We start from the raw sequence: 16,013 nt of genomic DNA, 5'->3' as shown, positions 1-16,013 counted from the left end.
AGAACTGCCCCAAACCCCACAAAAAGCCCCATAACCGGCCCCATAGACGCCGCGCAGCCCCACAGTTTGCCTCACAGACGTTCCGCGACCCCATAACTGTGCCGTAACCCGCCCCGCAGGCACCCCACATCCCCATAATCAGCCCCACACCCTGCCCTATAACCACCCCACAAACCGTCCCAAGGACACCCCACGGCCCCATAACTGTTCCATAGGCGCCCCACAAGCTGCCCCAGAGGCCCCCCCCCAAACCAGCCTGCCCCACAGCCCCTCAATCCCCTCCCCCCACCGTTGCCCCTTTAAGGCGCCGTTGCCCCTTTAAGCCGCCCCCCCTCACCCCCCGCACGTGCCGCCCCCCCTCCCGTCCCCCCTCTCACCCCCGCCTCGACCAATCAGCGTCCGGGGGCGTGGCCGCGGCGGGGGGAGAGGGCGTGGCCTGGGCGGACGGGGGGCGGGAGGGGTCAGTCCGCGATCAGCTGCGGGAGCGCGGGGAGGTGAGGGGAGGGGAGGGGGGGGGGCGGCCAAAGGGACCCCCCCGGAGACCCCCGGGACCGAGGGACCCCCCCGGGACCCCCCCACGGGGAGGGGTCTCCAGCCGGGGGGGGGGTCCCGTGGGGCTGGGGGGGTCCCGGTGCTCCTGGAGAAGTTTGGAGCGGTGGGGGGGGCTCCCTTGGGGGGGGGGGTCCCGTGAGGGGGGGGGGCGCTGAGGCCTCGGGGGGGTCCTGGGGGGGGGGGGGCTGGGTTGCGGGGGGGGCACCCATGGGTGGGGGGGGGTCCCAAAGGGGGTTTTGGGGGGGGTGGGTGAGGCTGGGAGGGGCTGGGGGGGTTTTGGGGGGGGTCCTGGGGGGGTCCTGAGGGGGTTTTGGGGTCATGGGGGGGGGGGGTCCCATGGGTGGGGGAGGGTCCTGGGGGGGGGTTATGGGATTTTGGGGGGGGGTCCCATGTGGGGTTTTCATTGTGAGGACCCCCCCCCCTTTTTACTCCACCCCTATTTTGGGGTTGCCCAAAGTTCTGAAGACCCCCCCCAAAATAACCCCCCCGCCCCCATTTTGGGGGTCCCGTGACCTCTGTGTGACCCCAAACCCCCCACATTTCGGGGTCCCCCCTCCGTAACCCCCCCATTTTTGGGTCCCCCCCCCCATTTTTGGGTTTCCCCTCCCCAATTTTGCGTTTTCACCTCTCCAATGGGGGCGGGGGCTCCCCCGATATTTTGGGGGTCCCGCCCCCCATTTTGGGGGTCCCGTGACCTCTGTGTGACCCCAAACCCCCCAAATTTTGGGGTCCCCCCTCCGTAACCCCCCCCATTTTTGGGTCCCCCCCCCATTTTTGGGTTTCCCCTCCCCAGTTTTGCATTTTCATCTCTCCCATGGGGGCGGGGGCTCCCCCGATATTTTGGGGGTCCCGCCCCTCATTTTGGGGGTCCCGTGACCTTTCTGTGACCCCGACCCCCCCAAATTTGGGGTGCCCAGATGCCGCTGGCCCGCAGCGTGTCCGTGAGCTCCCTGCCGGGCCTGGAGGATTGGGGGGGTCCCGGCGCCCCCGACAACGTCGTGCTCTTCGAGGTGGCCTGGGAGGTGGCCAACAAAGGTGAGACCCCCCCCCAAAATAAAAACAGCCCCAAAAAAATAGCCTAAAAATCAAAACACCCCCAAAAAATATCCTAAAAGTCACATGGGAACCTCCCCGAAATAAAATCACCCCCAAAAAATATCCTAAAAATAAAAACACCCCCCAAAAAAAACCCTAAAAGTTATCTGAGACCCCCCCCCGAAATAAAAACAGCCCCAAAAAAATACCTAAAAATAAAAACACCCCCAAAAAAAGACCCCAAAATCACCTGGCATCCTCCCCGAAATAAAAACAACCCCAAAAAATGCCCTAAAAAAGTGACCTGAGACCCCCCCCTGAAATAAAAACAGCCCCAAAAAAATACCTAAAAATAAAAACACCCCCAAAAAATACCCTAAAAGTGACCTGAGACTCCCCCCGAAATAAAAACACCCAAAAAAAAAATGCCCTAAAAATAAAAACACCCCCCAAAAAATACCCTAAAAGTGACCTGAGACCCCCCCCCGAAATAAAAACAGCCCCAAAAAAATACCTAAAAATAAAAACACCCCCAAAAAATATCCTAAAAATAAAAACACCCCCCAAAAAAAACCCTAAAAGTTACCTGAGACCCCCCCCCCCCGAAATAAAAACAGCCCCAAAAAAATAGCCTAAAAATAAAAACACCCCCAAAAAAAGACCCCAAAATCACCTGGGAACCTCCCCGAAATAAAAACACCCCAAAAAAAACCCCAAAAATAAAAACACCCCCAAAAATGGCCTAAAAACCTCCTGAGACGACCCCCCCAAAAATAAAAACACCCCCAAAAAAATACCCCAAAAACTTCCTGAGAAATTCCCTGAAATGGAACACCCCCAAAAAAATCCCCCCAAAAATAAAAACACCCCAAAAAATCCTCCTGGGACCCCCAAAATCCCTCCCGGGACCCCCAAATCCCCCCTGAACCCACCCAGGAACCCCCAAATCCCCCCTGGGACTCCCCAAATTCCACCTGGGACCCCCAAATCCATCCTGGGACCCCCCAAATCTCTCCTGAACCCCCCCCGGACCCCTCAAATCCCCCCTGGGACCCCCCAAATTGCTCCTGTGCCCCCGGGACCTCCCAAAACCCCTCTTGGGACCCCCCAAATTCCTCTTGGACCCCCCCAAATCCCTCCTGAACCCCCTAGCACTTCCCAAATCGCTCTTGAACCCCCTGGGACCCCCCCAAATCCCCTCTGGGACCCCCCAAATCCTCCCTGGGACCCCCCAGATCCCCTCTGGGACCCCCGAAATCCCTCCTGGGACCCCCCAAATCTCCCCTGAACCCACCCAGGACCCCCCAGATCCCTCCTGGGACCCCCCAAATCCCACTTGGGACCCCCCAAATCTCTCCTGAACCCCCCCCGGACCCCTCAAATCCCCCCTGGGACCCCCCAAATCGCTCCTGTGCCCCCCGGGACCTCCCAAAACCCCTCTTGGGACCCCCCAAATTCCTCTTGGACCCCCCCAAATCCCTCCTGAACCCCCTGGGATCCCCCAAATCTCCCCTGAACCCACCCAGGACCCCTCAAATCCCCCCTGGGACCCCCCAAATCGCTCCTGTGCCCCCCGGGACCTCCCAAAACCCCTCTTGGGACCCCCAAATTCCTCTTGGACCCCCCCAAATCTCTCCTGAACCCCCTGGTACTTCCCAAATCGCTCTTGAACCCCCTGGGACCCCCCCAAATCCCCTCTGGGACCCCCCCAAATCCCCCCTGGGACCCCCCAAATCCCTCCTGAGCCCCCCCAGGACCCCCCAAATCCCCCAGACACCTGAGACCCCCCCCCCAAATCCCCCCCGGACACCTGGGGGACCCCCTGGACCCCCCCCCCCCTCCCCAATTTGGGGGATTTTGGGAGGGTCGCGGTCCCTCAGGGGTTAACGGGAGCCGCGGTGCATTGTGGGAAACTCCGAGAGCATCCTGCTGTTCCCCCCCCACCGCGGTGCATTGTGGGATGGTTCCTGCCGCGGTGCATCCTGGGATACTCCGGGGCCTTGGTCCAGCGCTTCCCGCGGGGCATTGTGGGAAACTCCGGGGCCGCGGGGCATCATGGGATGGGTCAGGGCATCATCGAGTCCCACAATGCACCGGGAGGGGTTTTGGGGGGTCCTGGAGGGGTTTTGGGGGGGTCCCGTGGGGTTTTGGGGGGTCCCAAGAGGGATTTTGGGGGTCATGGGGGGATTTGAGGGGTCCTGGAGGGGATTTGAGGGGTCCCAGGGGGGATTTGGGGGGTCTTGGAGGGGTTTTGGGGGGTCCCAGGGGGGATTTGGGGGGTCCTGGAGGGGTTTTGGGGGGTCCCGGGGGGTTTTGGGGGAGGGTTGGGGGGTCCCAGGTGTGCCTAAGGGGTTTTGGGGGGGTCCTGGAGGGGTTTTGGGGGGTCCCAGGGGGGATTTGGGGGGGTCTTGGAGGGGTTTTGGGGGGTCCCAGGGGGGATTTGGGGGGTCTTGGAGGGGTTTTGGGGGGTCCCAGGGGGGATTTGGGGGATCCTAGAGGGAATTTGGGAGGGTCCCAGGTGTGTCTGAAGAGTTTTGGGGGGTCCTGAGGGGTTTTGGGGGGGTCTCAGGTGTGTCAGGGTTGGGATTTGGGGTGTCCCAGGTGTGCAGGTTGACCTCAGGTATTTGGGATGGATTTGGGGTGGATTTGGGATGGATTCAGGATGGATTTGGGGTTTCCCTGACCCTGTTGTCCCCGCAAAACTGGGGGGGATCTACGGGGTGCTGCCCTGTGAGATCCCAGGTGTGTCATGGTTGGGATTTGGGGTGTCCCAGGTGTCCAGGTTGATCTCAGGGATTCGGGATGGATTCAGGATGGATTTGGGGTGGATTTGGGATGGATTTGGGGTGTCCCTGACCCCGTTATCCCCCCAAAAACAATGGGGGGGATCTACAGGGTGCTGCCCTGTGAGCGATCCATGGGGTTGGGGTTGGGATTTGGGGCTCTCAGGTGTCCAGGTTGATCTCAGGTACTTGGGGTGGATTCGGGATGGATGCAGGATGGATTTGGGGTGGATTTGGGATGGATTTGGGGTGGATTTGGGATGGATTCGGGGTGTCCCTGACCCCGTTGTCCCCCCAAAACTGGGGGGGATCCGTGAGATCTCAGGTGTGTCAGGGTTGGGATTTGGGGCTCTCAGTATCCAGGTTGATCTCAGGTATTTGGGAAGGATTCGGGATGGATTTGGGATGGATTTAGGATGGATTTGGGGTGGATTTGGGATGGATTTGGGGTGGATTTGGGATGGATTTGGGATGGATTCAGGATGGATTTGGGGTGTCCCTGACCCCGTTGTCCCCCCAAAAAACTGGGGGGGATCTACACGGTGCTGCCCTGTGAGCGACCCATGGGGTTGGGATTGGGATTTGGGGTGTCCCAGGTGTCCAGGTTGATCTCAGGGATTCGGGGTGGATTCAGGATGGATTTGGGGTGGATTTGGGATGGATTCAGGATGGATTTGGGGTGTCCCTGACCCCGTTGTCCCCCCAAAAAACTGGGGGGGATCTACGGGGTGCTGCCCTGTGAGCGACCCATGGGGTTGGGATTGGGATTTGGGGTGTCCCAGGTGTCCAGGTTGATCTCAGGGATTCGGGGTGGATTTGGGGTGGATTTGGGATGGATTTGGGGTGGATTTGGGGTGGATTTGGGATGGATTTGGGATGGATTTGGGATGGATTTGGGATGGATTTGGGGTGTCCCTGCCCCCGTTGTCCCCCGAAAACTGGGGGGGATCCATGAGATCCCAGGTGTGTCAGGGTTGGGATTTGGGGTGTCCCAGGTGTCCAGGTTGATCTCAGGGATTCGGGATGGATTTGGGATGGATTCAGGATGGATTCGGGATGGATTCAGGATGGATTCGGGATGGATTCAGGATGGATTTGGAGTGGATTTGGGGTGGATTTGGGATGGATTTGGGGTGGATTCGGGATGGAGTCGGGGTGGATTTGGGATGGATTCGGGGTGGATTTGGGATGGATTTGGGGTGGATTCGGGATGGATTCGGGGTGGATTCGGGATGGATTCAGGATGGGTTCAGGATGGATTTGGGGTGTCCCTGACCCCGTTATCCCCCCAAAACTGGGGGGGATCCGTGAGATCCCAGGTGTGTCAGGGTTGGGATTTGGGGCTCTCAGGTGTCCAGGTTGATCTCAGGTATTCAGGAAGGATTCGGGATGGACTTGGGATGGATTTGGGATGGATTCAGGATGGATTCGGGGTGTCCCTGACCCCGTTGCCCCCCCAAAAAAGTGGGGGGGATCTACACGGTGCTGCAGACCAAGGCGCGGGTGACGGCCGACGAGTGGGGCGAGAGCTACGTGCTGGTGGGGCCCTACGTGGAGAGCGCCGTGCGCACCCAGGTGGAGCTGCTGGAGCCGCCCCAGCCCGCCCTGCGCCGCACCCTGGCCGCCATGAACGCCCAGGGCTGCAAGGTGGGCACACCTGGGCACACCTGGGCACACCTGGGGGGGAGTTATGGGGCCGGGGAATGAGTTATGGGGTCAGGGAATGAGTTATGGGGTCAGGAAGGGGATATGGGGTTGGGGGACTGGAGGTTCCCAAGGGTTGGGGGGTACTTGTGAACACTTGAACGCCCAGGGCTGCCAGGTGGGCACACCTGGGCACACCTGGGCACACCTGGGGGGGAGTTATGGGGTCGGGGAATGAGTTATGGGGTCAGGGAATGAGTTATGGGGTCAGGGAATGAGTTATGGGGTCAGGAAGGGGTTATGGGGTTGGGGGACTGGAGGCTCCCAAGGGTTGGAGCACACCCACAAAGCCGTGAACGCCCAGGGCTGCAAGGTGGGCACACCTGGGCACACCTGGGCACACCTGGGGCGGAGTTATGGGGTCGGGGAATGAGTTATGGGGTCAGGAAGCGGATATGGGTTTGGGGGACTGGAGGTTCCCGAGACATGGAGAGCACCCAGAGCACCGTGAATGCCCAGGGCTGCCAGGTGGGCACACCTGGGCACACCTGGGCACACCTGGGGGGGAGTTATGGGGTCAGGGAGGGGGATATGGGGTCAGGAAGGGGTTATGGGGTTGGGGGACTGGAGGGTCGCAAGGGTGGTGGGGGCACCCACAAAGCCATGAACGCCCAGGGCTGCAAGGTGGGCACACCTGGGCACACCTGGGCACACCTGGGCACACCTGGGGGGGAGTTATGGGGTCAGGGAATGAGTTATGGGGTCAGGGGGGGGATTAATAGGGTCAAGGAAGGGGTTCTGGGGTCAGGAGGAGTTATGGGGTCAGGATGGATTTATAGGGTTGAGGAAGAGGTTATGGGGTCAGGATGGATTTATGGGGTCAGGGAAGAAGTTATGGGATCAGGGTGGAGTTATAGGGTCGAGGAAAGGGTTATGGGGTCAGGATGGATTTATGGGGTCAGGGAAGAAGTTATGGGGTCAGGGAGGAATTATGGGGTCAGGATGGATTTATAGGGTTGAGGAAGACTTTATACGGTCAGGATGGATTTATGGGGTTAGGGAAGAAGTTATGGAGTCGGGGGGATTTATAGGGTCAAGGAAGGGGTTATGGGGTCAGGATGGATTTATGGGGTCAGGGAAGGGGTTACGGAGTCAGGGAGGAATTATGGGGTCAAGGAAGGGGTTCCGGGGTGAGCAGGAGTTATGGGGTTGGGGAAGGAGTTATAGGGTCAGGATGGATTTATGGGGTCCGAGAAGAAGTTATGGGGTCAGGGAGGAATTATGGAGTCAGAATGGAGTTATGGGGTTGAGGAATGAGTCATGGGGTCAGGGGGATTTATGGGGTCAGGATGGATTTATGGAGTCAGGGGGATTTATAGGGTCGAGGAAGGGGTTATGGGGTCAGGATGGATTTATGGTGTCCGGGAAGAAGTTATGGGGTCAGTGAGGAATTATGGGGTCAAGGAAGGGGTTACAGGGTCAGGATGAAGTTATGGGGTCAGGGAAGAAGTTATGGGGTCAGGGAGGGATTTATAGGGTCAGGATGGATTTATGGGGTCAGGGGGATTTATGTGGTCGAGGATGGATTTATGGGGTCAAGTTATGGGGTCAGGGTGGAGTTATAGGGTCGAGGAAAGGGTTGTAGGGTCAGGATGGATTTATGGGGTCAGGGAAGAAGTTATGGGGTCAGGGAGGAATTATGGGGTCAGGATGGAGTTATGGGGTCAGGGAGGAGTTATGGGGTCAGGATGGATTTATAAGGTTGAGGAAGAGGTTATGGGGTCAGGAGAAGTTGTAGGGTCAAGGAAAGGGTTGTAGGGTCAGGATGGATTTATGGGGTCAGGGAAGAAGTTTTGGGGTCAGGGAGGAATTATGGGGTCAGGATGGAGTTATGGGGTCAGGGAAGAAGTTTTGGGGTCAGGGAGGAATTATGGGGTCAGGATGGAGTTATGGGGTCGGGGAAGGGGTTTTGGGGTCAGGGAAAGGGATTTATGGGGTCAGGATGGATTTATGGGGTTGGGGGTCCCAAGGGTTGAGGACCCCCCCAGACTGGGGGGGGGATGGGGGCACCCAAGGATGCCCACCCCAATGGAGCCCCCAAATTTTGGGGGAATTTTGGGGTCCTGAAGTGGAGGGGGGATGGGGGAGGTTTTCCCATGGGGGGATTTTGGGAGAGATCCCGCCAATTTGGGGGATTTTGGGGGGATTTTGGGGGGGTTCCCCACAGATTTGGGGGATTTTGGGAGGATTTTGGGGGGGATCCCCCCAATTTGGGGGATTTGGGGAGGATTCTGGGGGGGTTCCCCACAGATTTGGGGGATTTTGGGGGGATTTGGGGGGGTTCCCCCAGATTTGGGGGGATTTTGGGGGGGTTCCCCCAGATTTGGGAGGATTCTGGGGGGGTTCCCCACAGATTTGGGGGATTTTGGGGGGATTTGGGGGGGTTCCCCCAGATTTGGGGGGATTTTGGGGGGGTTCCCCCAGATTTGGGAGGATTTTGGGGGGGTTCCCCAGATTTGGGAGGATTTTGGGAGGGATCCCACAGATTTGGGGGGATTTTGGGGGGGATCCCCCCAATTTGGGGGATTTTGGGGGGGTTCCCCCAGATTTGGGGTATTTTGGGAGGATTTTGGGGGGGGATCCCCCAGATTTGGGGGGATTTTGGGAGGATTTTGGGGGGAATCCCCCAGATTTGGGGGATTTTGGGAGGGATCCCCCCGATTTGGGGGACTTTGGGGGGGTCCCGGGGGGGTTTGGGGACATTTTGGTGGCACCCCAAGGGCCCCGAGTGTCCCCGGGGGGGGGTTGGGGACACCCAGGGCCGCCCCTCCCCCCCCCGGGCACGCGGGGTTTATTTTTAGCCCCCCCTGCCCCTCCCCCCCCTCGGCAAAGGTCAGGGCGGGGGGGGGGTGGGGGGAGGGGCCCGGGATGGGGGAGGGGCCCCCCAAGGGGGCTCTGGCCCCACCTGGGGGGGTTTGGGGTCATTTATAGCGATTTTGGGGTCAATAATTCAATTTTTGGGGTCATTTATGGCAATTTTGGGGTCAATAATTCAATTTTTGGGGTAATTCGTGGCATTTTTGGGGTCATTTATGGCGTTTTTGGGGTCAATAATTCAATTTTTGGGGTAATTTGTGGCATTTTTGGGGTCATTTATCCCCATTTTTGGCGAAGTTTATTCCATTTTGGGGTGGTAACAATTTCGGGACCCCCCAAAATTTTGGGGTTCGGGTGCATTTTGGGCGCTGGCTGATCGAGGGCAGTGCTCAGTGTGGATTTGGGGTGTCCCTGGGATTTTGGATTTCCTGATTTTCGGTCACAAACCACCAAAGGTGACCCCAAATTGACATTTTGGGGTGGTAACAATTTCGGGACCCCCCCAAAATTTTGGGGTTCAGGTGCATTTTGGGCGCTGGCTGATCGAGGGCAGCCCTGGGAGGGGATTTAGGGTGAACTCTGATTTAGGATTTTCCTGATTTTTGGGTCACAAACCACCAATGATGACCCCAAATTGACATTTTGGGGTTCTGACAATTTCGGGACCCCCCAAAATTTTGGGGTTCGGGTGCATTTTGGGTGTCCCTGATGGGAATCACTCCATAAAGGAGCTTTAGGGTGTCCCTGGGATTTGGGGTTTTCCTGATTTTCGGTCACAAACCACCAAAGCTGACCCCAAAGGGACATTTTGGGGTGGTAACAATTTCGGGACCCCCCCAAAATTTTGGGGTTCAGGTGCATTTTGGGCGCTGGCTGATCGAGGGCAGCCCGGCCGTGGTGCTGCTGGACGTGGGGGCCACGGCCTGGAGCCTGGAGCGCTGGAAGGGCGAGCTCTGGGAGAGCTGCGCCATCGGCGTGCCCTGGTACGACCGCGAGGCCAACGACGCCGTCCTCTTCGGCTTCCTCGTCGCCTGGTTCCTCGGAGAGGTGGGTCTGGGGTCCATCAGGGGGTTTTGGGGTTCCTCGGGGGGTTTTGGGGTTCCTCGGGGGGTTTTGGGGAGATTTGAGGTGGTTTTGGGGTGGTTTTGGGGAGGTTTGGGGTGCCCTGGTACGACCGCGAGGCCAACGACGCCGTCCTCTTCGGCTTCCTCGTCGCCTGGTTCCTCGGAGAGGTGGGTCTGGGGTCCATCAGGGGGTTTTGGGGTTCCTCGGGGGGTTTTGGGGTTCCTCAGGTGGTTTTGGGGAGTTCTGAGGTGGTTTTGGGGAGATTTGAGGTGGTTTTGGGGAGATTTGGGGAGGTTTTGGGGTGCCCTGGTACGACCGCGAGGCCAACGACGCCGTCCTCTTCGGCTTCCTCGTCGCCTGGTTCCTCGGAGAGGTGACTTTTGGGGTTCCTCAGGGCGTTTTGGGGTTCCTCAGGTGGTTTTGGGGAGATTTGAGGTGGTTTTGGGGAGATTTGGGGAGGTTTGGGGTGCCCTGGCACGACCGCGAGGCCAACGACGCCGTCCTCTTCGGCTTCCTCGTCGCCTGGTTCCTCGGAGAGGTGGGTCTGGGGTCCATCAGGGGGTTTTGGGGTTCCTCGGGGGGTTTTGGGGTTCCTCAGGTGGTTTTGGGGTTCCTGAGAGGTTTTGGGGTGTCCCTGAGGGGCTTTGAGGTGGTTTTGGGGAGTTTTGAGGTGGTTTTGGGGAGGTTTTGGGGTGCCCTGGTACGACCGCGAGGCCAACGACGCCGTCCTCTTCGGCTTCCTCGTCGCCTGGTTCCTCGGAGAGGTGGGTCTGGGGTCCATCAGGGGGTTTTGGGGTTCCTCGGGGGGTTTTGGGGTTCCTCGGGGGGTTTTGGGGTTCCTCAGAGGTTTTTGAGGTTCCTCAGGGGGTTTTGGGGTTCCTCGTGGGGTTTTGGGGTTCCTGAGGGGGTTTTGGGGTTCCTGAAACGATTTGGGATTTCCTCAGGGGAGTTTTGGGGTCCCTGGGGGGGTTTGGGGGAGTTCCAGAGGGTTTGGGGTCCCCCTGGTGCCACCGCGGGTGACGACGACTCCTGGGGACAGTGACGGTGGCAGTGGGGGGGTCCCTGGGACAGCGCCCAGGTGTGGCGGTGACACCTCGAGAGCCCCGTGCCGGGCTCAGGTGCCACCGCGGTGACACCTGGGGACATTTGGGGACACTTGGGGACACCTGGTGGCCCTTGGGGACAGTGACAGTGACACGATGGTGACAGTGAAGGGGTCCCTGGGTGGGCTGTGGTGACACCAGGTGTGGCGGTGACACCTTGAGCACCCTGTACCGGGCTCAGGTGCCACCACGGTGACACCTGGGGACACCTGGTGACACCTGGGGACACCTGGTGGCCCCTGGTGGCCCCTGGTGGCCCTTGGTGACCCTTGGTGGCCCCTGGTGGCCCCTGGTGACACCTGGTGGCCCTTGGTGGCCCCTGGTGGCCCCTGGTGGCCCCTGGTGACACCTGGTGACACCTGGTGGCCCCTGGTGGCCCCTGGTGACCCTTGGTGGCCCCTGGTGGCCCCTGGTGACACCTGGTCACACCTGGTGACCCTTGGTGACCCCTGGTGACCCTTGGTGGCCCCTGGTGGCCCCTGGTGACCCCTGGTGACACCTGGTCACACCTGGTGGCCCCTGGTGGCCCCTGGTGACCCTTGGTGGCCCCTGGCAGCCCCTGGTGGCCCCTGGTGACCCCTGGCGGCCCCTGGTGACCCTTGGTGGCCCCTGGTGGCCCCTGGTGACCCTTGGTGGCCCCTGGTGACCCTTGGTGACCCTTGGTGGCCCCTGGTGACCCTTGGTGGCCCCTGGTGACACCTGGTGGCCCCTGGTGGCCCCTGGTGACACCTGGTGACACCTGGTGACCCTTGATGGCCCCTGGTGACACCTGGTCACACCTGGCGACCCTTGGTGGCCCCTGGTGACACCTGGTGGCCCCTGGTGGCCCCTGGTGACACCTGGTGACCCTTGGTGGCCCCTGGTGACACCTGGTGGCCCCTGGTGGCCCCTGGTGACCCCTGGTGGCCCCTGGTGGCCCCTGGTGGCCCCTGGCGGCCCCTGGTGACACCTGGTGGCCCCTGGTGGCCCCTGGTGACACCTGGTGGCCCCTGGCGGCCCCTGGTGACACCTGGTCACACCTGGCGACCCTTGGTGGCCCCTGGTGACACCTGGTGGCCCCTGGTGGCCCCTGGTCACACCTGGTGACCCTTGGTGGCCCCTGGCGGCCCCTGGTGACACCTGGTGACCCCTGGTGGCCCCTGGTGGCCCCTGGTGACACCTGGTGGCCCCCGGGGACAGTTTGCGGCGCAGAGCGAGGAGCGGCCGTTCATCGTGGGCCACTTCCACGAGTGGCTGGCGGGGCTGGGGCTGGTGCTGAGCCGCGCCCGGCGCTTGCCCGTGGCCACCATCTTCACCACGCACGCCACGCTGCTGGGCCGCTACCTGTGCGCCGGGAGCGTGGACTTCTACAACAACCTGCACAGCGTGAGTGCACCTGGACACACCTGGGGACACACCTGGGGACACCTGGGGACACACCTGAACACACCTGGGGTCACACCTGGGGACACACCTGGGGGGTGGGACACACCTAGGGACACACCTGGGGGGTGGGACACACCTGAGGACACACCTGAACACACCTGGGGGGTGGGACACACCTGGGGACACACCTGGGGACACACCTGGGGGGTGGGACACACCTAGGGACACACCTGGGGGGTGGGACACACCTGGGGACACACCTGAACACACCTGGGCACAGGGGTCAGTACCTGTGCGCCGGGAGCGTGGACTTCTACAACAACCTGCACAGCGTGAGTGCACCTGGGACACCTGGGGACACACCTGGGGACACACCTGGGGACACACCTGGGGACACCTGGGGACACACCTGGGGGGTGGGACACACCTGGGGACACACCTGGGGACACACCTGAACACACCTGGGGGGTGGAACACACCTGGGGACACACCTGAACACACCTGGGGGGTGGGACACACCTGGGGACACACCTGGGGACACACCTGGGGACACACCTGGGGACACACCTGGGGGGTGGGACACACCTGGGGACACACCTGGGGGGTGGGACACACCTGGGGACACACCTGAACACACCTGGGGGGTGGGACACACCTGAGGACACACCTGGGGACACACCTGAACACACCTGGGCACAGGGGTCAGTACCTGTGCGCCGGGAGCGTGGACTTCTACAACAACCTGCACAGCGTGAGTGCACCTGGGGACACCTGGGCACACACCTGGGGGGGTAGGGACACACCTGGAAACACCTGAGAGCATCCTGAGGACGTGGGGACACACCTGGGTATGTCAGGGACACACCTGGGGACATGGGGACATATCTGGAGACGTCGGGGACATACCTGGGTGTGTCAGGGACGCACCTGGGGATGTGGGGACACACCTGGGGACACCTGGGGACATCAGGGACACACCTGGGGACACCTGGGGACACACCTGGACCGGTACCTGCGCTCTGGGAGCGGGGATTTCTGCGGCAGCCACAGCGTGAGTCACACCTGGGGACACACCTGGGGTCACACCTGGGGACACACCTGGGGTCACACCTGGGGTCAGGGCTCTCTGTGGGGTTTTGGGTGGGCCCAGGTGAGCCCAGGTGACTCCCAGGTGTTTCCAGGTGAGCTCAGGTGTGCTCAGGTGAGCTCAGGTGTGCCCCCATCCCCAGTTTGACGTGGACAAGGAGGCTGGGGAGGGGCAGATGAGGGCTGGGGGGTTCTCAGGTGAGCTCAGGTGAGCTCAGGTGTGCCCAGGTGAGCTCAGGTGTGCCCAGGTGAGCTCAGGTGAGCTCAGGTGTGCCCCCGTCCCCAGTTTGATGTGGACAAGGAGGCAGGGGAGGGGCAGGGGAGCGGCAGATGAGGGCTGGGGGGTTCTCAGGTGTGCCCAGGTGAGCTCAGGTGACCCCCACGTGAGCTCAGGTGTGCCCCCGTCCCCAGTTTGACGTGGACAAGGAGGCAGGGGAGGGGCAGGGGAGCGGCAGATCAGGGCTGGGGGGTTCTCAGGTGTGTCGAGGTGAGTTCAGGTGACCCCCAGGTGAGCTCAGGTGTGTCCCAGGTGTGCCCAGGTGAGCTCAGGTGTGTCCCCGTCCCCAGTTTGATGCGGACAAGGAGGCAGGGGAGGGGCAGATGAGGGCTGGGGGGTTCTCAGGTGTGCCCAGGTGAGCTCAGGTGTGCCCAGGTGAGCTCAGGTGAGCTCAGGTGTGCCCCCGTCCCCAGTTTGACGTGGACAAGGAGGCAGGTGAGCGGCAGATCTACCACCGGTACTGCCTGGAGCGCGCGGCCGCGCACTGCGCCCACGTGCTGACCACCGTGTCCCACGTCACCGCCGCCGAGGCCGAGCACCTGCTCAAGCGCAAGCCAGGTGTGACCCCCACTCACCTGGGGAACCCCAAAATCCCTCCAAATCCCCCAAATCCCCCTGATTCCCTCCCCAAATCCCACCCCTGTCACTGCCATGGCCGAGCACCTGCCCCAGGTGTGAGCCCCTCTCACCTGCGCCGCCCCAAAGTACCCAGACACACCTGGGCCACCCCAAAATCCCTCCAAATCCCCCCAAATCCCACTGATTACCTCCCCAAATCCCACTCCTGTCACTGCCATGGCCGAGCACCTGCTCAGGTGTGACCCCGACTCACCTGGGGAACCCCAAAATACCCAAACAGACCTGGGCCACCCCAAAATCCCCCCAAATCCCCCAAATCCCACTGTTCCCCTCCCCAAATCCCACCCCTGTGGCTGCCGTGGCCGAGCACCTGCCCCAGGTGTGACCCCGACTCACCTGGGGAACCCCAAAATCCCCAGACTCACCTGGGCCACCCCAAAATCCCCCTGGGCCACCCCAAAATCCTCCCAAATCCCCCCTGATTCCCTCCCCAAATCCCCCAAATCCCACCCCTGTCGCTGCCGTGGCCGAGCACCTGCCCCAGGTGTGACCCCGACTCACCTGGGGAACCCCAAAATACCTCAGAGCCACCCCAAAAATCCCCAAACACACCTGGGCCAGCCCAAAATCCCCCAAATCCCCCAAATCCCACTGATCCCCTCCCCAAATTCCACTCCTGTGGCTGCCATGGCCGAGCACCTGCCCCAGGTGTGACCCCGACTCACTTGGGGAACCCCAAAGTACCCAGACACACCTGGGGCACCCCAAAATCCCCCTGGGCCACCCCAAAATCCTCCCAAATCCCCCCTGATTCCCTCCCCAAATCCCCGAAATCCCCCTGATTCCCTCCCCAAATCCCCGAAATCCCACCCCTGTGGCTGCCATGGCCGAGCACCTGCTCAGGTGTGAGCCAGGTGTGACCCCGACTCACCTGTGGTGCCCCAAAATCCCCCTGGGCCACCCCAAAATCCTCCCAAATCCCCCTGATTCGTTCCCCAAATCCCACCCCTGTCGCTGCCGTGGCCGAGCACCTGCCCCAGGTGTGACCCCGACTCACCTGGGGAACCCCAAAATACCTCAGAGCCACCCCAAAAATACCCAAACACACCTGGGCCAGCCCAAAATCCCCCTGAGCACCCCAAAATCCCCAAATCCCACTGATCCCCTCCCCAAATCTCACCCCTGTCGCTGCCGTGGCCGAGCACCTGCCCCAGGTGTGACCCCGACTCACCTGGGGCACCCCAAAATCCCAAAACTCACCTGGGGCACCCCAAAATGCCCAAACACACCTGGGGAACCCCAAAATCCCCCAAAGTTCCCCCCGGGATCCCTCCCAGACCCAGAGGGGGACCCCCAAATGACCCCAGGGATTTTGGGGGGGGTCACCTTTGGGGATTCCTGGAGGATTTTGGGGGTCACCAGGTGTTGGGTGGGGGGAGGTCAGGGGGACCCCAAAATCCTGATGGGCCCCCAAAGACCCCCCCCCAAAAATCCCCTCACCCCCAAAAGTTCCTGGGTGGGATTTGGGGGGGTAAATCCTGGATTTGAGGGGGATCCAGGAATTTGGGGGGGATTTTGGGGTCCCCGTGACCTCCCACACCTGGTGACCCCCCCAAAACCCCGGTGAACCCCTAAAGACCCCCCCCC

The 16,013-nt window shown here is 61.1% G+C and overlaps 1 protein-coding gene across 1 annotated transcript; it reads left to right on the top strand.

The window, feature by feature from the left end:
- Positions 1–414: 414 nt before the first annotated feature.
- On the top strand, positions 415–14,350 carry LOC128802143 (glycogen [starch] synthase, muscle-like; the record flags this gene model as incomplete). The annotated part of the gene is made up of 8 exons (XM_053968358.1): positions 415–494; positions 1,470–1,587; positions 5,836–6,017; positions 9,747–9,949; positions 10,045–10,127; positions 10,641–10,720; positions 12,239–12,424; positions 14,201–14,350. Coding segments are annotated over exons 2-8 (1,002 nt in total), but the record flags the coding sequence as incomplete, so codon positions are not given.
- Between the last annotated feature and the right edge of the window lie 1,663 nt (positions 14,351–16,013).

The sequence above is a fragment of the Vidua chalybeata genome, chromosome 34 (assembly GCF_026979565.1).
Source record: "Vidua chalybeata isolate OUT-0048 chromosome 34, bVidCha1 merged haplotype, whole genome shotgun sequence".
In the NCBI taxonomy this organism is placed as follows: Eukaryota; Metazoa; Chordata; class Aves; order Passeriformes; family Viduidae; genus Vidua; species Vidua chalybeata.
Note: the sequence above shows the minus strand (reverse complement) of the source record. Positions and strands in the feature narration are given on the sequence as shown.